The 26099-nt window shown below is 34.3% G+C and overlaps 2 protein-coding genes across 2 annotated transcripts in view; both read right to left on the bottom strand.

Moving 5' to 3' along the window:
• Cbr-lim-9 overlaps nt 1-12715 on the bottom strand; it is a gene marked incomplete at both ends in the record, with an annotated part of 17323 nt that extends 4608 nt beyond the window's left edge. The window contains 5 exons of the mRNA XM_002648790.1: nt 335-535; nt 10219-10317; nt 10578-10694; nt 11580-11816; nt 12632-12715. Of these exons, the coding sequence (XP_002648836.1) occupies nt 335-535; nt 10219-10317; nt 10578-10694; nt 11580-11816; nt 12632-12715 (738 nt within the window). The remainder of the gene's footprint in view (nt 1-334; nt 536-10218; nt 10318-10577; nt 10695-11579; nt 11817-12631) is intronic.
• Nucleotides 12716-15552: 2837 nt separating this feature from the next.
• CBG16953 lies at nt 15553-23717 on the bottom strand (the record flags this gene model as incomplete). The annotated part of the gene is made up of 3 exons (XM_002648789.1): nt 15553-15672; nt 16480-16582; nt 23410-23717. 3 exons carry the CDS (start codon nt 23715-23717, stop codon nt 15553-15555), a joined length of 531 nt encoding a protein of 176 aa, XP_002648835.1.
• Between the last annotated feature and the right edge of the window lie 2382 nt (nt 23718-26099).

Here is a 26099-nt window from a genome sequence, read left to right as displayed (position 1 = left end):
ACCGCGGCGCCCAAAGGGCGCCTAAGCGCGCGGTGATGGCGCAGTGGATAAGAGAGATGACTTTGGAGCAGAACACCCAAAAGTTCGATTCTTTCAAGTCCCAAATGGTTTTTTATAGCAATTTTTGATATTTTGAAACATGTTTTGATTCTTGGAACTCTTGATTCCCGTTTTTTCTTTGTTTTTTGTTCCAAAACTTTAAGCATATTTATCTAGGTTCTTGTGAAAGCTATCAAAAAGTGGTCAACTAGCAAAATGTGCGAAATTTCATCAGAAATATTTTATCAGTTGACACTTTTTGTTATCTCTCACAGCAAACCAGATAATTGCTTACCTTTGAATCAATACCAATCGGTTTAGCACACTCATCGCACTGATTGGCGAACACATCCTCGTAGCATTTGATACAGTATGGTTGCTCATCTCTCATTATATATCGCTGTCCAGTCAATGTTTGATCGCATTGCCAACAGCAAAAGTGGTCACTGTGCCAGTCTTTATTCATCGCTTTTGTGTATTCGCCGGCGAAGATTAGCTGCAAAAATTATGGATAATTTATTTTGAAAAAGTATTGAAAATTGTTATAAATTATTATTTTTTGTGGAATTTTGGAGAAAAATGCGAGGGAAAAATGAATAGCAAAGTATGGGGAGGATGAAAAAAAAATTGTCAGTTAAAGAAAAATTGAGAATCTAAAAAAAAAGTATGTATTAGAAGGGCAGACCCGTATATTGTCCCAAGGTACCTCCGGAGGGCCCTTCTATTTTTAAGCCCCTCTCGGAGGGCTCTTCTATTAGAGGGGCCCTTCTATTAAAGGGACCCTTCTAATAAAGGTTTGACGGTACATGAAACTCTGAGTTTCTACGACTTTTCCGGATTTTTAGAACTAAATTTTCAAAAAATGCTGAAATCTGAAAATATACCCCGGATTTTCAGACTTTTACAGAATTTCTAAATTTCTAAAGATTCTAAATTTATAGGAATTTTCTGGACTTTTTGAACTTTTGGTAGTTTACTGAATTTCTGAATTTCTGAATTACTGAATTTCTGAACTTCCGAATTTCAGAATCTTTCAAAGTTCCAAAACTAGATTCTGAAATTCTTAGATTTATAGATTCTTGCGTTTCTAGTTTTTTAGATTCTGGCTTTCCAAATTTCGAAAATTCTGAATTTTTAAGGATTCTGAGATTCTGAAATACTAGAGTCTAGAAATTCGAAGTCTTCCAGATTCTGAATAGCCTAGACTTTCTGAATTTCTGAATTTCCGAATTTCTGAATTCCTGACTTTCTGAATTTCTGAATTTCCAAAAAACTGCTTAATTTATGGGAGTTTACTGGATACATGAATTTCCTCGAATCACAAATTTCCTGGAATTTCAGATTTTTTCAAAATTTTAAACTTTTAGGAATCTTCTGGAATTGGGAAATCCTAGATTTTCAGAAATTCTAGAAATTTTCTGACTTTCAGAATTCTTGAAATTCCGAATAATCAGGATTTTCAGAATTTCCAAAGTTTCAGAATTACGGAATTTTGAAAAATTTCGATTTTCTGGAATTTTTTCATTTATGAAATGCTGATTTTTTGCCTAATTTTTTCAAAAAACTTGACAAAAAACCCACTTCCACCTCTAATTTTTTTTTGTTTGCAAGACAAATATTTTTTGGGTAAAAAAAGCCAAAAAAAGGGGCAAAACAAAACAAAAGAAACAAAAAAAATGTGTGTCTCTTTTTTTCTTTTTTGTCGCTCCAATTTTTTCCAATCTATTAATCATGCACTGCTGCTTTTTTGCGCCTGTTTTGGTCCCGGAAAAATTCGATTTTCCAATTTTTTGGACCCATTAAAACAGATTGAAATTTCCTCCAATTTTTTTTTGGAATCCGAAAAATGGCAAGTTTTCGAAATAGAGCTCAAAAAATGGGTCGAACAAGAGCCAAAAAAAATTTGGAGCATTTTTGGAGCAACCAAAAAAGAGTCTATTGTGTCATAAACTTTTTTTCTCGGGCCCCACTTTTATAAACATTTTGGGAGAAATTGTTTGTCAAAAATTTCAGAAATTATATTTTTTTTCAAAAAAAGAGAAGTTTTTTTTGGAAAAAAAAACTCAAAATAGGAAATGCTCAATTTTCGTTTTTTGAAGAAAAGAAATGACTGAAAATTGGTGGCTGAAAATTGGGGAGCAATTTTCGTTTTATATTGAAAATTGAAGCATTTCTGGCGGCTAGGATTTCCTGGAGAAGTCTGGGAATTCTAGAAAAACATTTTCTAGAATTTTTGGATTTTTGAGATTCTCAGGTACCAAGGATTTTAGATTTTCTGAATTTCCAAATTTTCGAATTTCAGAATCGCATAAAGCAAAAAGTTCAGTTATTAAGATATCGTAAACACTCTAATAGAATGTCACCCGATTCGACAAATTTAAGCCCATGTATCTCATTTTCTGTGAGAGACATCAAAAAGTGATTAACTAATGAAATATTGCTGATAACATGATAAGTTTTTTATCAGTTGACAAATTGAGATGTTTAGCCTCCAAGTGGACGGTCCGGGTGCCGTTCTATTAGGATTTTTACAGTAATCAGGTATTAAGGAAACCAGAATTTCAGAATTTCAGAATTCCGAAGAATTCAGAAATCTCGAAAATCCCGGAAGATCGAAACCTTCAAAAACTCAAAAAAACCAAAAACTTGGAATTTCAGAAATTCAGAAATTCAGAAATTCAGAAATTCAGAAATTCAGAAATTCAGCAATTTAGAAATTCAGAAAATCCGGAAAATTCAGAAATTCAGAAATTCGGAAAATCGGAAATTCAGAAATTCAGAAAGTCCAGGCTATTCAGAATCTGGAAGACTTCGAATTTCTAGACTCTAGAATTTCAGAATCTCAGAATCCTTAAAAATTCAAAATTTTCGAAATTTGGAAAGCCAGAATCTAAAAAACTAGAAACGCAAGAATCTATAAATCTAAGAATTTCAGAATCTAGAAGATTTCGAATTTCAGCATTTAAGGATCTTAGAATCTTGGAATCAAAGGTCCGAAAATCTAGATTTCAAAAAACTCTAAAAATGAATCTCTAAAATTTCGAAATCTGAGAATCCGAAAATTACAAGAATCCAGAATCTCAGATTTTCAGAATCTTAGAACTTTCAAAATCCTAAAAATCTTGAGAATCCGAGAAAATCAAAAAGCCTCGAAAAATATACAAACCGCCAAAAATAGAAAAAAGAAGGAGAAGAAAAGAGAAGCCAAAGTTAGGAAAATTTCTTACAACTACAAGAAATTCCAAACCACACAAAAGACATCCCTCTCTCTCTCTCTCTCTCTCTCTCTCTCTCTCTCTCTCTCTCTCTCTCTCTCTCTCAATATCTCATATTCTTAGTTTCTGTGGTCCCCCGGGGTGCCAGAAGCTCCGGAAGAAGGCACAAGAAGACATTTCTTTTTGGCTCTTTTTCCAGCACCAAAAATACCAAAAAACGAGAGATTTTTGGGAGAAAAACGGGGCGCGACCATATATACATACCAGTGACTTGTTGTCTAGTTTCCACTTCTTTTTTCTGCATTTTTTGTGCTTTTTTTTGGGACCGCCAGAGAAACATAAACAACGGGACCATTGGGTATCACATGGAAATTTATAGGCATTTTTAGGGAGAGGGAAAACGGGGGAAAAGGAAGTTTATCTCGTTTTTTGATCTATTTTCTTTGCGGAGAGATCCTCTCATTTTGGGTGTGAAATATTTCTTTTTTAAAACATCCGGGGTACCCAAAAAATGAAAATTTAGGATAGGAAAATCTGAAAATCTGAAAACCCCGATCCAGGGAAATCAGAGAACTGACAATGTTCAAAAATTGCAAACTTTCCCAAACATTTTAGAAGTAAAAATTTAGAAACCCAAAAAATTGGATTTTAAGATTCTAGAGGAATCTGGAAGGTTTCGAGGAAACGTGGAATTTCAGAATTCCTAATTTTCAAACTTCCAGTCGGTTTACGCCCCTTCGGGGCTGAACCTCCTGGCCTCCGGTCGCCCTGTACCATCGCCCTTTCTGCCCATCACCGTTTTGTGTGGTGAAACCAAGGAACGTCTTCAGAAAACTTCAATATCAAAATTTAGAAAAACCAAAAGTTCGGGCATCAACTAAGGCACAATTCTGATCTATCGGACCAGGTTTCAGCTTGATCGGTTGACTTTGAATGGGTGAAAAAGTGCGCTACATACATACGCACATACAGAATCGGGTGAATGTTATTAGTAATGATTAGAGAATTCAAGATACTAGAAGATTTCGGAAGTTTCAGAATTCGATCATTGGAAAATTGTCTGAAATTTCGAAATTTGAAAATTTTGAATCTGGGACTGTGGAAATTGGGATTTTGAAACTCTAGTTTTTCCGAAATTCCAGAATGTCAGAATGTTTTCAGAATTGAAAAAAAATTGAAAACCGAAAAACCAAAAATTGGGATGATTCTTTTTTTAGTTTCTAAAAGTTAGAGATTCCAAAACCTTGAAACCTTGAAAAGAAACTTTTTCGAATCCTAGAAATTCAAAGTCGATTACTCAGAAAATCCGAAAAAATTCTAGAAAATAGAAAATCCCGAATTCCTCGAAAGTTCGGAGGATCTGTAGGAAAGTCGAAAGTTCTGAAAATTAAAAAAAAAAGTGAAAATATTAGAATTTGCCAGATAAGTCAAAAACATAGCTTTGGAAAATTTGATTTTCATATATTTTCGGCTTTTCCAGGATCTAACACAAAAGGAATCGCAATAAACCATTTTCCAGACCTAAATGTTTTTATTCCGACATGAAAAAAATTCTTGAGAGCAGGAGCACGTAGGTGCTCCTGCTCTGACAAAATTGATAAGAAAAAGTGGGAAAAATAGAAGAAATGGGGTGTTTCAAGGGAGAACGAATGGAATGACGACGATTGGAGCATCCCACAGGGTGCTCCAGAGGGACCGAGGGCGAACAATTGGTCGGTGTCAAGATAGTTAGCGTGTGTGAGGGAGAGAGAGACGCAGAGAAACAAGAGAGAGAAAGAGAGAGAGGGTTGGGAATATGATAAGGGGTCAGTGATCCCAGAGTCCAAAGTTTGAAATTTCAGAATCTCAAAATCTCAAATTTCGAAATTTTGGAATATCCTAATTTCATAGCCTTCAAAATCTAAGAATCTAAGAATCTAAGAATCTAAGAATCTAAGAATCTAAGAATCTAAGAATCTAAGAATCTAAGAATCTAAGAATCTAAGAATCTAAGAATCTAAGAATCTAAGAATCTAAGAATCTAAGAATCTAAGAATCTAAGAATCTAAGAATCTAAGAATCTTTCAAAAAGAGTGGGTGGTTCTAAATGGTCCATAGTGGTCAAAAATATAGCACGTCAGTTTGATTGTACCTGCTCAAAACAGCTGATATATTTTGTGAGTGTATAGAAAATAGAAATTGTGAAATTTCGGAGATTTTTCTAGATTCAATAGAGAGAGAGAGGGAGAGAGAGAGAGGGGGAGAGAGAGGGAGAGAGAGAGAGAGAGGGAGGGACCCCAGAATATTACACATGGATCTGGATCCGAGGAGATACGTCCCACGCTCCCATTCTCTCTCTCTTCCAATACACTAAATGATTAACAAAAAATCCAGAAGAAGGTCTGTCTGTTTCTTCTCTTTTCTCACATACAAACACATAAAACATGACAGAGTGACGGCAAAAAAGAAAAGAAAATAGAAAAAGAAGGGTCCATGAAGAAGAAAAACATGTGTGTGGTTGGTTGGTGTCATTTCAATCACGGACTAGGAGCTCTATTTTTTTGGGACTAATTTTCAATTTTTTGGGGGAGCATTTTTGGTAGATTGCGCTGAAAATAATTTCCTGGAACTTCTGAATCTCAAAATTTCAGACCTTCTGAATTTCTGAACGTTCCAGATATTTGAAAAATCCGAAATTTTGGCATTCAGAAGTCTAGAAAACTTGAAAAATGGTAGAAATTGAAAATTTCTACCATTTTCAGAATTTTCCGTTTTTGTTTTTGAAAAATGGAATTTTGGATTCTAAGATTTGGGGTTCTGAAATTGTGTAATGAAAAAGTTTAATGAAAAAGTCAATATTTTTTCAAAAAAAATCAACTCATTAGTTCTACAGTAATCCAACGAAATTTCCTAGAGCTTTCTGGAAAAACCAGGAAAATTCCAAGAACCAAAAAAAGAGGCAACATACACAGAAAATTCTTCTTATTCTTGTTCTAATGAATTATTCGATTCGATTTGTTGTCTTTTCTTGTTTTTTTTTCTTCTGGAACGACAATCGGCGGCCCGCCGATTGTCCGTTTTCGGGGGGAAAAACTAATAATATCACGGAAAACAAAAAAAAGTTCCATCGGAAATAGACCGGAAACAAAAGACAGGGTTACTGTAGGAAAAAATATTCAGAATCTGAAAAAAATTTCGAATTTCAAAATTTTAAATAAATTAAAATATGGTCGAGTGTCTAGCCAAAATTCAATTTTTAAAAAATTTCCCAACCACCGAAATTCTGAAAAAATGCCACATGACTTATCTATATGTACTTATGATAAAACAACTGTTATAGTGATAAGAAACATTTATCATTTGATTTCTGACTCATTAAAAAATCCTTTTTTTTTTGGAAATTTTTGGAAGAAGAATTCCAAAAAAAAGAGCACAAAAAAGACAATTTTTTGGGCTTTTTTCTTTTTCTTTTTTTTTTTTGGAAAAAATGGAAACAAATAAAATGAGCCAAAAAGAGTCACGCAATCTCAGAAAAAAGAGACAAAACTAACTTCCTTGGGACCAAAAAAAGAGCGAAATTGAGGCAAATGTCAACCAACAATTAGCTATGCGCCTTTAAATTTTTTTTGGGATTTGACAAAAAGTTGAAGAATATAGCAAAGTTGAAAAAAATCCTGAAAATTGGAAATTCAAAATTTTCCAAAATCACGAAAATTTAGAATTTCAAAAATTCCGAAATTCAGAAATTCAGAAATTCAGAAATTCAGAAATTCAGAAATTCCGAAATTCAGAAATTCAGAAATTCAGAAATTCAGAAATTCAGAAATTCAGAAATTCAGAAATTCAGAAATTCAGAAATTCAGAAATTCAGAAATTCAGAAATTCAGAAATTCAGAAATTCAGAAATTCAGAAATTCAGAAATTCAGAAATTCAGAAATTCAGAAATTCAGAAATTCAGAAATTCAGAAATTCAGAAATTCAGAAATTCAGAAATTCAGAAATTCAGAAATTCAGAAATTTTTCCTAAAAATCCATAATTGAGAAAATTAAATAAAGTTATTAACATTCCAAAAAGTTCTAAAAAATTTGAATTTTTTGTTGAAATCCAAAAGTTTCGAAAATTCAAGTCATTAGTTTTTCTGGCGTAAAAAAGTTGGAGAATCTGAAAGTTCCAAAATCTGAAAATTTGAAACTTTCAAAGAATTTCTGAATTCCAATAAAAAATCGTCAGACCACCCAGCCAAGCCAAAGCGGCAAAAAACTTCTGGAGACACGAAAAAATCGAAAAAATGAAACAAAAAAGATTTTCGAAATCTTCTGCTCTCCGCTTTTTCAAAATTCAATTTTCTATTGTTTTCCAAAAAAGAAATCACACGTCATCTGAGATTTTGTGACTTTTTTGTTTCTCTCGAAAATTTCTTATTGCTCATCCCTAATTTTTTAAAAACTGACTTGAAAAAATAAACACTTTTTTGTTCATTTTTTTTTTGAGAAAAAATGAAGAAAATGATGAAGATTTTTTGGCGAGAAAAAAAAACAAAAGACACATTTTTTGTGTTGACAAATGACTGGGGAACGGCCCGAGTCTCGGATTTCTTCGTTCCGGATCATTCTGAAGAATGATGTCACAGAAAGAAATTGGAATCAAAAAATGACGAGGGAAAGGCTTATGAATAATTTGTCGAGTTAAGAGGAAGTTTAAAAATGTTAAATGTCAGAATTGGGAAATACCATACTCGAGCCAAATTATCTCGATTCCAGTAAAAGATATCGAAAAGTTGTTAACTGATAAAATATTTCTGATAATATGATAAACATTTTAACTGCCAGCCGTTTTTTGATATCTTTCACAGAAACCGAGATAAATGAGCTCAAAGTTATAGGTTAAAGAAGAAATACAGAAAGAGTTGGGCCTCCTTACTTCGAGGAAATTTATCTCGGTTCCTATAAAAGATATTAAAAAGTTGTTAACAAAAAAATATTCATCATAATACTGTTAACATTTTATCAGTTAGCCGTTTTTTGATATCTCTTACAGTGATAATAAAGCTCAAAGTATTGACTGTATAAAATTCCACAGAATTTAATTTACTTTGACGCTAATTATCTCGGTTCCTGTGACAGATATCAAAAAGTGGTCAACTAATAAAACGTTTTTAATCATATGAATAGAATTTTATCAGTCAACCGTTTTTTGATATCTTTCACAGGAACCGAGATAATTCAGCTCAAAGTGTTGACTATATAAAATTCCACAGAATTTTTTTGATAGAAAACTTTGACGCTAATTATCTCGGTTTTAATTGGAGATGTCAAAAAGTTGTCAACTGATAAAATATTGCTGATAATATGATAAACATTTTATTGGTTGACAACTTTTTGATATCTTTCACAGGGACCGAGATGATTGAGCTCAAAATTATAGGTTAAAGAAGACATACAGAAAGAGTTGGGCCTCCTTAACTTTACCGAAATTTATCTCGGTTCCTATAAAAGATATCAAAAAGTTGCTAACTAATAAAATGTTTATCATAAAACTGTTAACATTTTATCAATTGACAACTTTTCGATATCTTTTACAGGAACCGAGATAAATTGGTTCAAAGTTAAAAATTAAATAGCGGGGGAACTATTTTATTAGAACGATTACAGTAACTTTCTTTTTCAAACATAAAAATTAAAGTAATTTTGAATTTTCACACAAAACATTTTCCCAAAAAACCGTTCTTGATTTTTCTGTGACCAAAGACGAACACTATAAGACGATACATACTTCCGTTCTTCTTATTCCTTTTCCCACAAACACAAGAAAAAAAGGGAATCTCGGTCAATTCGAAAATCTGTTAAGTACACAGTCGTTAAAAAACAGACACAGGAGACGAGAAAAAAGATGAGAGAAAGAAGAATGTGTGTGTGTTTTTTTTTGGGAAATTGATGACACCCCCAATTTTTGATCGATGAACCCACAGGCACCCAAGTTAGGTGTCAAAGAAAAAACCAGAAAAAAGGACTCTTAAATTTGGTCCCATTTATCTCGAACTCTGTGAAAGATATGAAAGAGTTGTTAACTGATAAAATAATGTTCATGATATCAGCAACATTTTATCAGTTGACAACTTTTTTATATTTTTCACAGGAAGCGAGATAATTAGGGTCAAAGTTAGAGAGTATCCCTAAAAAACGCGCCAAGGGGGCCATTGGCGCCATCCGCGTACTGCTGGCGCCTTTCTTGCAGCACTTGAATTTTTGCTGAATTTTATCTTTCTAGAAAGGTTTTGACCTCGTTTTTCGAAATTTTATCTTTTAAAAGTTGTGAAAAAGTTCTTTGGCTATTGAAAAATTGCCAAAAGAAGGACTAAATGTTGGAAAGCTAATAACACAGCCCATATTTCATTAAATACTAAATTTTTGCACTTTTTTAATAGTCAAAAATCTTTTTTACAATCGCTAGAAAGTACATTTTAGAAAAACTGGCTAGAAATTTTTTTAGACATACCTAAAAGTCAAAAAATTCGAGTGCTGGAAGAAAGGCGCCAAGGGAGCGGGATAGTAAAGCTCTTTAATTTTGACTCCATTTATCTCAGTTCCCGTAAAAGATATCAAAAAGTTGTCAATTGAGAAATTGTTTATCATAAAATGATAAATGTTTTATCAGTTTACAAAATTTTGATATCTCTAACAGGAACTAAGATACACCATGTCTAAATTAAGGGTTTTTATTTTTCTAGTGGGCCGTCAGAGAGCTCAGCTCTCACCCAATTTATCTGGGTTCCTGTAAAAGATATCAAAAAGCTGTCAAATGATAAAATGTTGCTGATAATATGATAAATATTTTATCAATTGATCATCTTTTGATATCTTTTACAGAAACCGAGATAAATATGGTCAAAGTTAAGGGTATGTCAAAATTGTTTTTTTTTCTAAAAAAAATTGAGAGAGAGAGAGAGAAATAAGAAGTTCAAAAAGATTAACAAAAGAACGTACCTCATCACACGCCGAGCATCTCGGTTTGTGCAGTTCGGCGTAGTGCCGCTCACAGTAGATTTGGTTGTCCTTTACGCAGTACGTCAAATCGACAAGGAGCTGAAAAAACAATTTTTGGAGTTAAAATTCTGAAAAGTTGGCTTCAAATTGACAAAACTGCCAAAACTAGTTAGCTTCAAATCCAAAATTTTGGATTTTAAATTCTACAAATTTTGTCTTTAAACCCGAAAAGTGGACTTTAAGATTCCAAAATTAGATTCCAGAACTCACATATTTTGAATTTAAAATTCAAAATTTTTGTCTGAAACAACAAAAAAGTAAATCTAAAATTAAGCCTAGTAGCGCGTTTGCAACCTTACCTGCTCACACGTCTGACATGTGAAACAAGCCGGATGCCATCCAGTCGAATCGCCAAGCTTCGGAGCGATCACCGCCATCTCGTTTGTTTCCAGAATTCCCGAGCATTTGTGGCACTCCTGAAACAATTTGAAAGTTTGACATTAAAAGGGTCCAATGCGAAATTTTAGGCTCTTTCGAATGGTATAAAAATCAAAAAAGCAGCTTAAAAATGAACGAAGTTATGGTCCGTTGTTTAAAGTGCTATTTATTTTCACATAAAACATATTTGGCAATTGCGCTCCACCGAACAAAAAAAGATTTGCAATTCAAGTTTCTACTTCACCTTGTCACATTCATTATGTCAAAACAATATTGAAATTACTAGATTTATTGAGCCCTCAATAAAACACCATAGTGGGAGAAAAGAGGCGGAGTTTCCCCCATGGGAAGAAAAATGGGGCGGGGCTCGTTCTCTTGCACTTTGAGCTCAATTATCTCGATTCCTATAATAGATCTGGAAAGTTTCATAACTGATAAAATGTTGCTGATAGTATGATAAACATTTTCTCAGTTTACAGCTTTTCGATAGCTTTAATAGGAACCGAGATAATTTAGCCCAAAGTGCTCGCCATATCATATCTCGCAAAATTTGGTGTATGGGACATTTTGACCCTAATTATCTCGGTGGCTATAAGAGATATCAAAAAGTAATTAATTGATAAATTGTTGCTGACATTATGATAAACAATTTATTAGTTGACAAATTTTTCATATCTCTAATAGAAACCGAGATAATTGAGCTCAAAAAGCACGCGGCTGAGCTAGACTGCCGACCGCTTGATGCCTACACTTTGATTTCAATTATCTCGATTCCTATGATAGATCTGAAAAATTTGTCAACTAATAAAATGTTTATCATAACATCACCTACATTTTATCAGTTGACAAATTTTTGATATCTTTTACAGCAACCAAGATAATTGAGCTTAAAATTAAATGACTCCTTTTTCAAACCTACTCACCATAGCTTTATTGATATTAGAGGACACATATCCAATGTCCAATGCAATTTCATTTCTTGCATTCACGAATTCCTCATAAACTTTTCTCTCCGTTTGTGTTGTCAAGTGTCTACAGTATGCCACTGATAAGTCTTGACGTGGCAACTGGACCAGAAGTTGTTTTTCGCGAAGTTTCTCTCCAGATGAATTGGTTCGAGGCACTACATTGTTCGGCAGTTGGGACATGTACTCTTCAACCTAAAAATGATGAAAAATGAGATTTTTGATTCGGCGGGAAATTTGAAAATTCCATAATGTTTTGATTTTCCGGAAAAATGATGTCCGGAAATTCAGAATTTCAGAATTTCAGAATTTCAAAATTTCAAAATTTCAGAATTTCAGAATTTCAGAATTTCAGAATCTCAGAATCTCAGAATCTCAGAATCTTCAGAATTTCAGAATCTCAGAATCTCAGAATCTTCAGAATTTTTGATTTTCAGAATCTGGGAAATTCTGAAAATTCAAAAAATGATTTAATAAAATCGATTTTTCTAATTCCTTCGAAAACTATAGTAACCCAATTTGAAGCATCGTACCTCTCGTCACCTGTTCTCTACAGTAAGCCCATATCTACAGTAATTACAGTTCCCAAAAAAGCAGTAGCCCACCGTAACCCAATCGGAAGCATCGTACTTTATCACTCTTTTTCTACAGTAACCCAAAAGTAGGCTACACAATAGTCCTTATATCTACAGTATCTACAGTTTATCTACATTATGTACAGTAGCCCAAAAAACAAAAAATCTACAGTAACCCCAGTAAGGGAGCTGCGATAACTGAAATTGATCAGCCAGACTGTAGACCCCGTATCTAAGTATCTACAGTAAGTACAGTAACCCAAATACCTGCAGTAACCGAAAAAACAGTAGCCTACAGTAACTCCACCGGACGCATCGTACTTTATTCGTTTTGTACAGCAACCCAACAAAAGCTAAGCTACACGATAGTATCCATATCTACAGTATCTACAGTATTCACAGTAAATACAGTAACCCCAAAAGAAAAGAACTCACATCGATCAACCAATTATTTTTGGTTTTTCTAAAGAACTCTCCGGCTTTTTGCATGAATCGAATCATGAACGGATCGCCACGCATGTTTTCGGTTAGTAGTCCCATTTTCAGTCGTTTTTTAAAAGAATTTTCAGACAAAAATAAAAAATTGCAGACAATTTTTTTTCGATCTAAAAATTCGGAGAAGTCAAAATGGGAAAGGAATCTTTTAGGAGCAAATAGAGCAAAAATGAACAGTAGTAGTAAATGAGGAGAAGCGAGAGAGCATGGGAAGTGAGGAGGGTGGTTAGAGAAATGAGAGAGAGTATTTGTGATATGGATTAACTTTGTAGAATTTCATTTTTTTGAAACAAAAAAATGAAAAAAGGAGAAGAAGAAGAAGATAGTGATCTAGAAATAGAACGGGAACTGATAGGATTTTGGTACAGAAAACACAGAAAAATTCGAAAATTCAGAAATTCAGAAATTCAGAAATTCGGAGATTCGGAAATTCAGGATTTCAGAAATTCAGAAATTCAGAATTTCAGAAATTCAGAAATTCAGAATTTCAGAAATTCAGAAATTCAAAAATTCAGAAATTCAGAAATTCAGAAATTCAGAAATTCAGAAATTCAAAAATTCAGAAATTCAGAAATTCAAAATTTCCGAGTTGTCTCAAAACTCCAAAAAATTAGACCTTTCAAGTTACCGTAAAACCTGCAATAGAAGGGTTCTCGCACTGTCAACTTTAACACAATTTATCTCGATTCCTGTAAAAGATATCAGCAATGTGTCATAAAATATTGGTAAAAATATGATTATCAATTTATCAGTTGACACATTGTTGATATCTCTCACAGCACTTGATTTAAATAAGCTCAATGTTGGGAGCTAGAGGCTCTATTACAGGTCTTACAGTAAGCTAAATTCCCAAAAAATTCAAATTACGTGCGAAAAATCAAAATTCAAAAATTCAAAAAAGAGCACAAAGACTAAAAAATTAATCTTTATAGAAAAGTAAATAAATCAGGGTCATTATTATTAATTTTCAATGTAAATATTTGAAAGATTTAGGTTTTTGGATAGGTCAAAATTTTTAGATACCGTAAAGCCTGTATTAGAAGGGCCCCTGTAATAAAAGAGCCCTCCGGTGGTACCTTGGTACAATAGAAAGGCCGAAAAAATGTTTTGCAAAAACTAATTTTTTTCCAATAGTAAATGACCCAATTTTACAAAGTTAATGAAATTCATTCGTGTTTCAAAGTCATGAAAAAATCCAAAAAAGAAACTTTTTCGGTCAAAAACTACCGTAAAACCTGTAATAGAAGTGCCCCCCACTGTCAAGTTTAAGCTCAATTATCTCGGCTCCTATAAGAGATATCAAAAATATGTCAACTGATAAAATGTGTAGGATATTATGATGAACAATTCATCAGTTGATAAATTTTTTATATCTTTATCAGGAACCGAGATAAATCGGTTCAAAGTTGAAAATTAGGGGGCCCTTCTATTACAGGTTTTACGGTATATAAGAAAATGGAATTTTCTGACGTTGAAAGTTCAAAAATATAAGACCAAACCGAAATTTTCAAATCAAATCTATATGTATCTATCTTTGATCGTGTCGACAAATGTAAACAGATTTTTTGGGGGGATAAGAGGGGTGTGGTGTGATTGGTATAGATGGACCAAACGCAAATAAAACTTATTGAAAAATACAATTTTTTGAGTTTTGAACCCAAAAATAAAAGCGTTTTAAAGGTGGGGGGACATGAAAAAAATATTGTTCTCGAAATTTCGTTTAAATATGCCTCTCGAGGAGTTGAACGTGTGGGACGAGGATTGAGGGTGCGGCGCCGCTACCGACTGAGCTACACGGGCAAAGAGAAAGCGGTCGCCCGATTGCATACATAAAGGCGAGGACGACCGCTGTACGCAGAGTGACATTAAGCATTGTACACCGTCACGGTAGAATGCATACTCTGGCCCCAAAAATCCCCCGTAAAATCTCCCGTCCCCCCACCTTTAAAGACTTAGATAGTCACGAGAAACGGCTTAAAATGAAATAAAATTTCACTTCATCCTTCAACTTTGGATTACTGTAACTTGCTTTGGAAATCAAAAAAATTTTCAATTTCATTTTCAATTTCAGAAGATTATGAGCTTCAAAACGAGCATAAACATGGTTGGGTTTAGAATTTTTAGAAAATTTCAGAATTTAAAAATAAAGTTAAACATGCTGTGAATAATTTAAAATAATTGCAAAATTTTGAAAATTTTCAAAAAATAGAAATTTCAAAAAAAAAAAAAGAATAAACAGGTGAAAAGATAGGTCAATGTCAATCCTCAGTCAGTATGAGAACCTGAGAACAGGTGGCTGGATGATCAATTGGCGCCAATTTGAATTTTATGTATATGAGAAACTAGCGATTTCAAAAAAAACAATAGAAGGGAAAGAGAAGAAATTCGAATTCTGGTCCAGCCATTTTTTAGGCATTTCGATTTCCAAATGAAATTTGAAATTTTTGAATTCTTATGTAAAATTTTACGTCCTTTCAAATGGTATAAGATTCAAAAAGCTGGCTAAAAAATGAACAAAGTAATGGTCCGTTTTCTAAAGTACATTTTCAGACACGCAACATTAACTATGTTCAAGTTTGTATATTCTTTCTTGGTTCAGTCATTTTTTGAGCATTTTTATTGTAGTTTATAAATTCTAAAGTAAAATTTTACCTTCTTCCGGACGGTATAAAAACCAGAAGGCTAGCTTGAAAATGAACAAAGTTATGGTCAGTTTTCTGAAGTGCCTTTTTCAGGTACGCCAAGCAGTATATGCGGCCGGCCGCGGCCGGCCATACGACAGCTTGGTCCGGTACGGTACACTAGTAGTAATGAGTTTTGGTGCGATGCTTAAGTTTGTCCAAGTCTTGCCCAAGTCTTGTCTAAGTCTTGCCCAAAACCACTAACCTTCTTTCTGGTGAGTCCTGGTGGCACCCATGCGTATCCATGACCAACTGATCCGGGCACCTCGACTTCGGCGACGCCTGATTGTGGCATTCCGGCTGGAAAATAAAACAATTATGAAAATCAAAAATTATTTTTAAAAGTAGATTGAGGTTTTGGACCATATTTATCTGTTTTTCAGGCTCCAAAATGCCAAATTTTGAGCAAAACTGGGTCCTTAACTATGACACAATTTATCTCAGTTCCCAAAAGAGATATCAAAAAGTTGTCAACTGATAAAATATTGCTGATAATATGATAAACATTTTATCAATTGAAAGTTTTTTGATATCTGTTCCAGGAACCGAGATAAATATGGTCAAAATTTTAGGATGCCTTCTTCGGCTGATTTAAGTAAAAAAAGGTTCTTATCTTTAACCTAAGTTATCTCGGCCCATATAAAAAATATTAAAAAGCTGTCAACTGATAAAATTTTGCTGATAGTATGATGAACATTTTATCAATTGACAACTTTTTGATATCTTTCACAGGAACCGAAATAAACTGAATCCAAAATTGAAAATTTGAAAATTCACAGCATTCAGCCGCCGGTGAGCCGCCAACGAGCCGCCAACGGCCTAAAAACCTACTTTTCGATTTTTCAAAGAAAGGAGAACCCTTAATTTTTGTGTCTGCTATTCTTATACTTGTAAAAAATCCCCAATTTCAAAATCCGGTTATGAAAATTGGTCCCTTTTTTCCAAAAAAATTTTTTTTGAAATTTTATTTTTAGAACGAAAGTCTCGTTTTATGCTTTCTTCCAGATCATTAAACAAAATCGAGAAGACATAAAAATGGATAAGGACCCTAAAAACGGCTCTTTGTTTACCATGGCCGAGTTGTTTTATTGGTTTTCTAGGCCATACCGTACCTGGTGGCTGAATACCGAGTCGATTGTAGACGTTTAGGGCTTGATTTGGCGGCAATTCGTGGTCCGCCCGGTCGGACTTACAGTGGACGCAGACTTTTCTGGAAATATATAAAAATTAGAAAAAGAAAAAAATTGAAAACATGTTTTAATCCCAAAATTTAGCTTTAAAATTTGTACTAAACAATCTTTTCCTTACAAAAAAAACGATTTCAGAGAGTATGAGAAATGGAGAGACGCAGAGAAAAAGGAAAAAGGAAAAGAGCATTTTTTTTTTGGGGTGTTAAAATGTAAACAAATGTTTCTTTTGGGAGAAGAAAAAAAAACATTTTGGTGGGAGCAAAATTTTAGGAATTTGGGGGAAAATCAAAATTTTTCGAATTTTTCGAAATTTCGAAAATCTGAAAATTTGTGAAATTCTGGAAGTCCAGGATTTTAGAGCCTCGGAAATTCAGAATTTCAGAATTTCAGGATTTCAGAATTTCGGTATTTCAGATTTTCTGAATTTCAGAATTCCATAGTTCCTAAAAATCCTAAGAATCCTGAGAATCCTAAGGATCCTAAGAATCTAATCAATTTTCAGAAAAAAAAATCATGGAATTTCTGAATTTCAGAATTTCAGAATTTCAGAATTTCAGAATTTTTGAATTCCAGAATTTTCGAATTTCAGAATTTTTGAATTACAGAAATTCAGAATTTCAGAATTTTCGAATTCCAGAATTTCAGGATTTCAGAATTTTCGAATTTCAGAATTTTGCAGTTTTAGAGTTTCAGAATTTCAGAAATTCAGAATATAAGAAACCGCAATGCTAAGAATCTAATAATCTTTAAAATTTTGAAAAATAAAAAAAAAATTTTCAGAAAAAAAAATTATGAAATTTCTGAATTTCAGAACTTTTAGAATCTAGAAAAATCCAATTTTCGAATAGGCAAGAGTTTGGAATTTTGGGTTTCAGGGATCCATTCAGATTTTTAAAATTTCAGAAACTAAGAATTCTAGAATTTCAGTATTTCAGATTTTCAGAATTTCAGAATTTCAGCATTTCAGACTTTCAAAAACTCGAATTTTCTGAATATCAGAATATCGAAATTTCAGAATTTCATAGTTTTAGATATTCAGAATTTCAGAACTTCGGATTTTATTTTTTCAGAATCTCGTCTAAAAACCGGAAGGAATGTAACTGGATGGCTGGTGGTGGTCCGGGTGCATGTATCTATGTATATGTGCTCTCCTTCTTCTCAAAATTCGGGAGGGGGTCCCGCGGGAAAAAAGAGAAGCCCCCATACAAAACCAAAACGAAGGGGGGGGGGGGCTTTCACGACCCATCGAAAAACCCGGCCCCGGGCATTTTGTACATACAAATACATACAACAACTCAGAGCCACCCATCCCTTGCTTCTTCCCGCTCCAACTAAACATTTGAATTTTAAATTTTTGAGTAGTTGGAAAAGCAGGAAAATGGAGGAAAACAGGCTGTTATGAATGTTATGGGGTCAAAGTCTAGTTTGAAGGGATTTGCATTAGAGCGCATTTGCAAAAATAGCTTTTTGAAGAAAATAGCAGAACATGAAAAAGTTGGCATTAGAGCGCGATTGCATTTTCTGAGGGTATTTTGAGGTTACTGTAGATGTTACAGAGGGTTTTTTCGACTTTCAGAAAAAATTCAGAAATTCAGAAATTTAGAAATTCAGAAATTCGGAAATTCAGAAATTCAGAAATTCAGAAATTCAGAAATTCAGAAATTCAGAAATTCAGAAATTCAGAAATTCAGAAATTCAGAAATTCAGAAATTCAGAAATTCAGAAATTCAGAAATTCAGAAATTCAGAAATTCAGAAGTTCGGATATTCAGAAATTCAGAAATTCCAGAAATTCAGAAATTAAGAAATTCAAATTTTTGAAAAATCAAGAAAACAAAAAGTTCCAAAATTACGAAAATCCATAAACTCAAAAATAGATGATTCGAAATGTTTCTGAAAATTCCAAAAAAAGTAAATTCTAGAAAATCCGGGAAATCCAAAAAAAATTTAAGTTTTCAGAAAATTAAAGAATTCAAACAATCCAAACTTCCGGAAAATTCAAAACAAAAATTCTGAAAACGCTGAAAATCAAAAAAACTAGAAAAAATGAGAAAAGAGGAAAAAAAATGCCTAGTCAAATCGTAGGGGACACTATACACACTATATATACATGACAAATCGGATTCCCATCTTCTTTTTTCTCTTTAAATTCAAAAAAAAACCAGACCAAAAAATTTTATGGGACCTCATAAATTTGTCTATTATTATCTCTTTTTTTTTCAATGGGGGACATTCCAAAATGTTCAAAAATCATAAATTCGAATTTTCAAAATTTTTTGAAAATTTCAGATATTATTTCAAAAAACCGCTTTTCAGAAAATCCTGGAAAATTGATAAATTTCAACAAAAGCTGCTCCATAGACACACTATCAAGTTCGCTCTACTGAACACTCCAACTATCTACATAAAAAATTTAGAAAGGAATGCAAATCTAATTAGAATTTCCTAGCCCCCCTGACAAGTGCGCTCCAGTGCAAATATTTCAAATTCGCTCCATTGACAAAACCCCAAAAGCCCAGGGATATTCGAGATTCTACTACCTACTATGCCCAAAAAAGTATTGAGTTTCTGTGGATTTTGTTTTAGGCGATTTTTCTGGAAAATTTGTATAAATACACAGAGAACACGAGAAGAGGATTATGGAAATTGGAGATGTTTTGTGTGGAGAGAGAGAGAGAGAGAGGAGGTGATCGGATTACTGTAGAAATGTTCAATTCAGCAAGAACTGACCAACAAAAAATAAAAATGCTAAACACGCAGACAACTTTTGGCCCCCCGCCTCTAAATTCCATTTTTCTCCCAGATGAGCAATTTTATTGTGCATCTGTGCCCCTCGAAAAGTTGTCTTGTTCCCTTTTTTTCCAAAAAAAAAATCCTTTTTTTTCAAAATTGTTTTCCCTTGGTTCGTTAGTACCGGAAGGTCCAGCAGGCCCTGGCACGGACCAACACATTTCATTGGTCCGAAAAAATTCCTTTTTTTTTGGAATTTCTCAATCAGTGCAAAAATGAAACTAGCAAAATTTGGTTATTTTTGTTGAAAGTGCGCTCTAAAGAACTTTTTTTTTTAATTAAAAAAAAAAAGAAATTTTCAAGATTTCAAAGAGCAACACTTAGATAGTGTGTAGAAATTTAGGAGAGATAAGAGAAAAAATGCAAATCAGAGATGATTTTTAAAATTAGTAGAAATAAAATTTTCAAAATTTTCAAAATTTCATATTCCCAAAATTTTGAAATCTCAGCAATTTTAGAATTTCAGAACTTTCAGAATTTCAGAATTTCAGAATTTCAGAATTTCAGAATTTCAAAACATCAGGATTTCGAAATTTCAGATGTTCACATGTTCAGAAGTTCAGAATTTCAACAAATTCTCAAAAAAGTTTCTCTTCTTTCCCTCTCCTCTAGACAATTTTATCTCAATCAAAAAATCTTTAAAATCCAGTATACATAGTGGATAAATTGAATTTTCTCCCTTTTTTTGCAGGAGGAAAAATGCTAGCCAAAATCTGTTCATCTCTTTTTTTTGTTACTATTAAATTATTCTTCTTTGTCTACTTTTTTTTTCAATTTTTCGATTTCTTGAAGTTAGTTCCAAAAATTCAGATTTTCAGTGAAAAAACAATCAATTTTAGAGTCCCACAAAAAGTAGTTCAACATTTTCCGATTTGTCTAGAAATTTCAGAGTATACTAAACAAAACTAGAACTATATTTTGGTTGTTGACAACTTTTCTGAAAAGTTTCATCCTGAGGAGATATGCTACTCGGAAGGGACCCTCCCCTCTTGTGACATGAAGGTGCACACCCCCCCCCCCCCCTGGTAGTCCCTTCCGCACGGCGACATATTTCTTCAGAACCTCATTTTACACAAAAGTTGGAAATTACAAAAATGTAGTTATAGTTTTGTTTAGTATACTCTGGAATTTCCAAAAAAAATTTAAAAAGTTTAAACTAGGTTTCAGAGAGCTCCAAACTTGACAATTTTCAACTGGTAAATGGTCAATATGGCTAATCAAGCTTAATTATCTCCATTTCTGTAAGAGATATCAAAAAGTTGTCAAGTGGTAAAATTTTCATTTATTTATTAGAAATACTTTGTTAGTTGACTATTTTTTGACATTTATTACAGGAAATGGGATATTTAGGCTTAAAGTTAGTGTGCATTTATATCCCAAGTGAGCTGGGAGCTTAACTTTCATTTCACAATTAATCTCGATTCCTGTGAAAGATATTAAAAAATCAATAACTGATAAAATGATTATCATATGATCTGAAACATTTTAACAGTTGACTATTTTTCGATATCTTCTACAGGAACCGAGATAATTTAGCTTAAAGTTAACGGTTTGAAATCCAGAAAAATGCAACCGCGCTCTAATGAACATTGTTCACTTTTTAAGATTCCTTGTTTTTACATTTTTCATCCCTATTTCCATTTATATTCTAAAAAAACCTTTTTTCCAATAAAAACACACACACACTTCTTCCTTTTTTGATTTTTTTATTCAAAAACCGACAAACTATCAATTATTTCCTCTCAAGCACAAGAGAGAAAAAATGAGTACTTTTGGGTACTAGTACTAGTAGTAGTACTAGTCAAAACGACAATTTTCGAAAAACAAAAAAGAAAGAGAACCTAAAATTGGAAACGGATTCGAAATCGGAGCCGTCATGGAGGAGGAGATGGGAAGAAATAATAATTGGGTGGGACCGGATTTTCAGAAATTCAGAAATTCAGAATTTTTGGATTTCAGGTTTTCGGTGATTCCGAATTTTTGAAATTGGATCTTTGAACTTTTTTGATAAATTTTTCCAAAATTCCGAATTTCCAAAAGTTACCAAATTTGAAAATTTGAAAGTCTGAAAATCTAGGAACTTATTTGAAAAATTCGGATTTTGAGAAATTTTCTAAACTCCCGAATTTCCGGATTTTCGAAAACTTTCAACTTTTACGATTTTTCGTCCCCTTTCAACTTTTTATGATTTTCCATGTCAATTAGTAGAGGAGCAGTGTGTGTTCATTTACTACCGGAGATATACATAAAACAGGAGAGAGAGAGAGAGAGAGAGAGAGAGAGAGAGAGAGAGAGAGAGAGAGAGAGAGAGAGAGAGAGAGAGAGAGGCGCAGACGTTTAGAGAAAAGAAGAAGAGGAAGAATAAAGCTGGTCCCCAGAATATAAGAACCAAAAGTGGGAGGAGGGGATATGTGAAACTTGATATTCATATTCTTGCTTCTTCTTCTTCTTCTTTTTCTTCCTTCCCATTCGTTTGATTCAAATGAGAGGAGCCTTCTGCTTTTGGCAGCAGAATGAAACGAGAAGACTGACTGACTGGTCAGTCAGCAAAAATTGTGAATGGACACTTCATAAACGTACCAACAAGAATAAATTTTCAATGAAAAAAATTCTTACAGTTAGCTTCAACAAACAAAAAAGCTCAAAAAAAAGCATTGTGCACTTTGAACCTGTATATCTTATTTAGTGTAAAACACATCGGAAAGTGGTCAATTGACAAAATGCTTATCATATTATCAGAAAAATTTTATCAGTTGACCACTTTTTGATATCTTTCACAGGAGCCGAGATAATTAAGCTTCGTTGTTGCGCCCTATTGATCTGTTGAACGCCGCCCTATGCTTGCATTTTGTAACTTATTTATCTCAATTTCTGTAAAAGTTATCCAAAAATGGTCAACTAACAAAATGTTTATCATATTATCAGCAACATTATATCAGTTGACCACTTTTTGATATATTTGACAGGAGCCGAGACAATCAAGCGCAAAGTTAAGCTCTCTACCAGCCTCATTTATGAAATATAAACGCCCTAACTTAGATCTAATTTATCTTGGTTACTGTAAGAGGTATCAAAAAGTTTTAAAAAGATAAAATATTGCTGATAATGTGATAAACATTTTATCAGTTGACAACTTTTTGATATCTTTCACAGGAGCCGAGATAACTAGGCTCAAAGTTAGGGGGCATAAAATTAGTGAAATTGAAAAAGAATCAAAAGCAATTTTCGGATTAAGTTTTTTTTCGTTTGGATTATATCTAGAATTTTTGTAACTGCAGTTGAATTATTATAACTTTTGTTGCTCCGAAATTTTGAGCTGAAAAGTGAAACTAAAAAAAAATTTCTAAAGGATTTTCTGAGGAAGTTCGCGGAGCGAAAAACGGATTTAAAAAGTTCTCACGACTGGCCAAAACGGATTTTAGAGAGAAATTTTTGAAAAAAAAAAGTGGGAACAAGAAGAGGAAAAAGTCAAACATCATGATGAAACTTTTTTGGTTTTTTTTTTTTTGGAAATTTCAGATTTTTTGAAATATGGAAAATATTTTTTTTTGAGTTTTTTTTTCACTATTTTTGAATTTTTCCAAAATTTTGAATGTTTTCTCAAAAATTCAAAAAAAAAACCTTTTTTTTTTTTAAATCCCAAGAAGTTTGAAATTCGATTTTTTAGAAAAAAAAATAATTTTTATGAAAAAATTCATAAATTGGTAATTTTCAATTTTTCAAAAAATCAGATTTCGAAGAACCAGAAAAAAATTGTTTTTAACAATTTCTGTTGAAATACCAAAATTTTCATATTTTAAGTGTTTCAGAAAAGTTCAAATTTTGCTGAAAAAGCAGCCCAAACGGTCCAAGTACATGGTCCAAATTTTAAAAAGTCCAGTTTTTCAGATTTTTAAGAGTCCAATGTCAAACTTACAGTTTAAAAAGAGTCCAAGGCATTTTTGGAAGTTTTAAAAAGTCCAATTTTAAATGAAGGGGCCCAAGTGATTTTCCAAAATTTGGAATAGTCCATTTTTAAAAGTCCAAATCAATTTTTAGTCCGAAATTCAAAAACTCACACCGCCAAATCCGTCTTCACCACTCCTGGCGTCTGATTTGATGTTCCTTTTCCACTAGGTATCCGTTTTGGAGGTTGCCTTCTTGCTGGCGGACTTCCAACCGAATGGTTCGCAGGATTCACTTGGACAGCGGCCGGCCGCGAATCCCGCCTTTCCATGGGCGGGGAGCACGAGAAGCTCGGCTGGATTTTCGCGTGTTTTGTATTGGAATTTGTCGGGGGTACTGTAGACGTCGGCGGCACGACACCTCCATTCTTATCCTTCGTCTTCTTGCCCCGCCCGACCATTCCTCGAACCATGGCACGCATTTTAAGACTGGGTGGGTCACCTGCCACGTGGCATCAGAATACAATAGAATAGTGGGAAGATATATATGGCAATATATAGGGTGAGGATGGGAAAGGACCCAGAGCTAGTAGAGAGGACTAGGGCCTTGGTGTCTTCCGAGGTTTTGCGAGAGAGAGTGGGAAGAGACGCAGAGAGGGGGAGAGAAAGTGGGCGGAGCCAAATTTCGGAGCAGGAGAAGTAGAAGAAGAAGATGGGGGAGAAGAAGGAAAGCGAGTAGGGATGGGATGGGAGTGGAAAGAAGAAGAAGCGGAGAAGAGAAGGGATGCAGTGGGAAGTGCTGGTGGTGGTCCTGCTGACGAGAGAGAGAGACAGGATGTATCCGGTTGGCTGCGTTCACACCTTGACAGAGGCTGCTCCGCATAATTTTCGTTTTACAATTTTTGACCTCTCTCTGCCGGCTCTTGCTCAGGGGGCGAACTCTGGGGGTCCCAAAGGCCCATGGGGTCCCAAAAGGATTAGGGTACTTCCGGATGGTCAAGGTCAGGATCCTGGGGTCATGTCTTTTTGATCTTGCTCCTGCTGTGGTCCGGACGACCTAAGCCCAAGTGGTCTAGCTTCTTGAGATCTAGTTGCTCTAGCAATTGACAATCTAGATTCCTGTGGCCTTGCTCAGGCTAGGTCCGGCTGCTTCGGCATCTGGTCATTGGCTACCTGGCGGTCTGTTGGTTTAGGGTTGTATGTCAAAGCGCTTCAGGTGGTCTAGCTCCCGAGGTTGAGACCAGATGACCTGGATTCTGGTCTATGTCCTCCTGGTCTTGTCGTGGTCTTGGTGGTCCTAGTTTTGGATCTTTGGTGCCAGTTCGTTGTGGTGGAGTCTAGCTCATGATGATTCCTAGCTCATGCTTCTGAGACAAGCTCCTGATTGTGATGGTGCTCCTGAGCTTAGCTCCTGGTATCTGTGGTTCCGGTCCAAATAGCTATAATGGCTATTACGGGCCTTATGAGCTACAGTATTTTTAGGATCTTACGTCCCGATGATCCAGGTCCTGGCGGTGAAGGCGGTCTAGATGCTCTAGCTCCTGGTAATCCAGGTGCTGATATCCTGGAGATCTAGGTTCCGGTCTAGGTGGTCTAGGTGATTTTTCAGCTTCGGATGATCTGGGATCCATGTTCTTGTTGTCCACATTCTTGCCAGGTAGCCCCTTGGTTCTTTGATTTTGCTCCTGAAGATGTAGGAGCTTTGTTGTGGTCTGGATGGCTTGGATCTCACGGATGTTGATGGCCTTCTAGGTCAAGATATTTGTAGTCAAGTTTCTGTCGATTTACAGTTCCAGGCACGTTGTCTAGCCATCTGATCATTCAATTCAAAATCTATGCTGTTTCTGATCCTTCTGGTTTGATTTGAATAATCTAGTCTAGGTCCTTGTGGCCTCTTGCTCCATGGGAACGATTTCTTGAGTCTGAAGTTTCTAAATTCAGATTTTAGCCACCAGCTACTCGCATGTTCCACCATGGATTCAGGTTGTTTTTGGTCCGTTTTTGGCCCATTTTCAGCCCTTTTGGCCCGTTTTCGGTTTCCCTTTCTAGCCCTACTGACTGCTTCAAAACCCAAAACGATTTCAAACTTCCCCTACAAGTCCATTAGCGCGCACTTTCATTATTTTCCCCTAGCATCCTTCGGTCCGTTTTTGATTCGTGTTTGTTCAGTTTTTGATTCCAGTGTTGCGAGGAACCCCGATTTTCAAATTCAAACTTTAAAAAGTCTACCAGAGCGCACTTTCTTATCCTTTCCTTCTTCTTTTCCTTTTTTCAGAACACCCGATCCATGAGCCTTCGCTCCCAGCGCCATATGTTTTTATGTTATGTGTTTTTGTTCTGTTTTTTAATAGAAAGAGACGCAGAGAAAATGAGATTCGATTTTCTTGTGTTTTCTTCTCTTTTACAACCTTGGGACCAGCAAAAACATCATGTTGGATGTCTTCTTCTTCTTCTCGATTTTTTCTCCCTGATGTCTGCTAATTGGTTCTCCGGGATTTTGTTAGGGACTTTTTGATAAAACATGTCTCCTTTTTTTGGGATTTTTAGAACCACAAAAAAAAGATAGACACACATCCGTCAATTTGTCAACACTGTGGTGTGGGAAAAAAGAAGAGGAAGGAGAATGAACACTTTTCTTCTTCTTTTTTCTTCTTCTTCTGATGGAGAAGAATGAAAAATGACGCTTCTTCTTCTCCTGTCAGAGGGACCACAATTCATACTTGAGTGATTTATTTGGAATTAATGGGGAATTCAGGAATTCAGAAATTCAGGAATTCAGAAATTCAGGAATTCAGGAATACAGAAATTCAGAAATTCAGGAATACAGAAATTCAGAAATTCAGGAATTCAGGAATTCAGAATAT

This window comes from Caenorhabditis briggsae (assembly GCF_000004555.2).
Source record: "Caenorhabditis briggsae complete genome, chrI, whole genome shotgun sequence".
Lineage (NCBI taxonomy): Eukaryota > Metazoa > Nematoda > Chromadorea > Rhabditida > Rhabditidae > Caenorhabditis > Caenorhabditis briggsae.
Note: the sequence above shows the minus strand (reverse complement) of the source record. Positions and strands in the feature narration are given on the sequence as shown.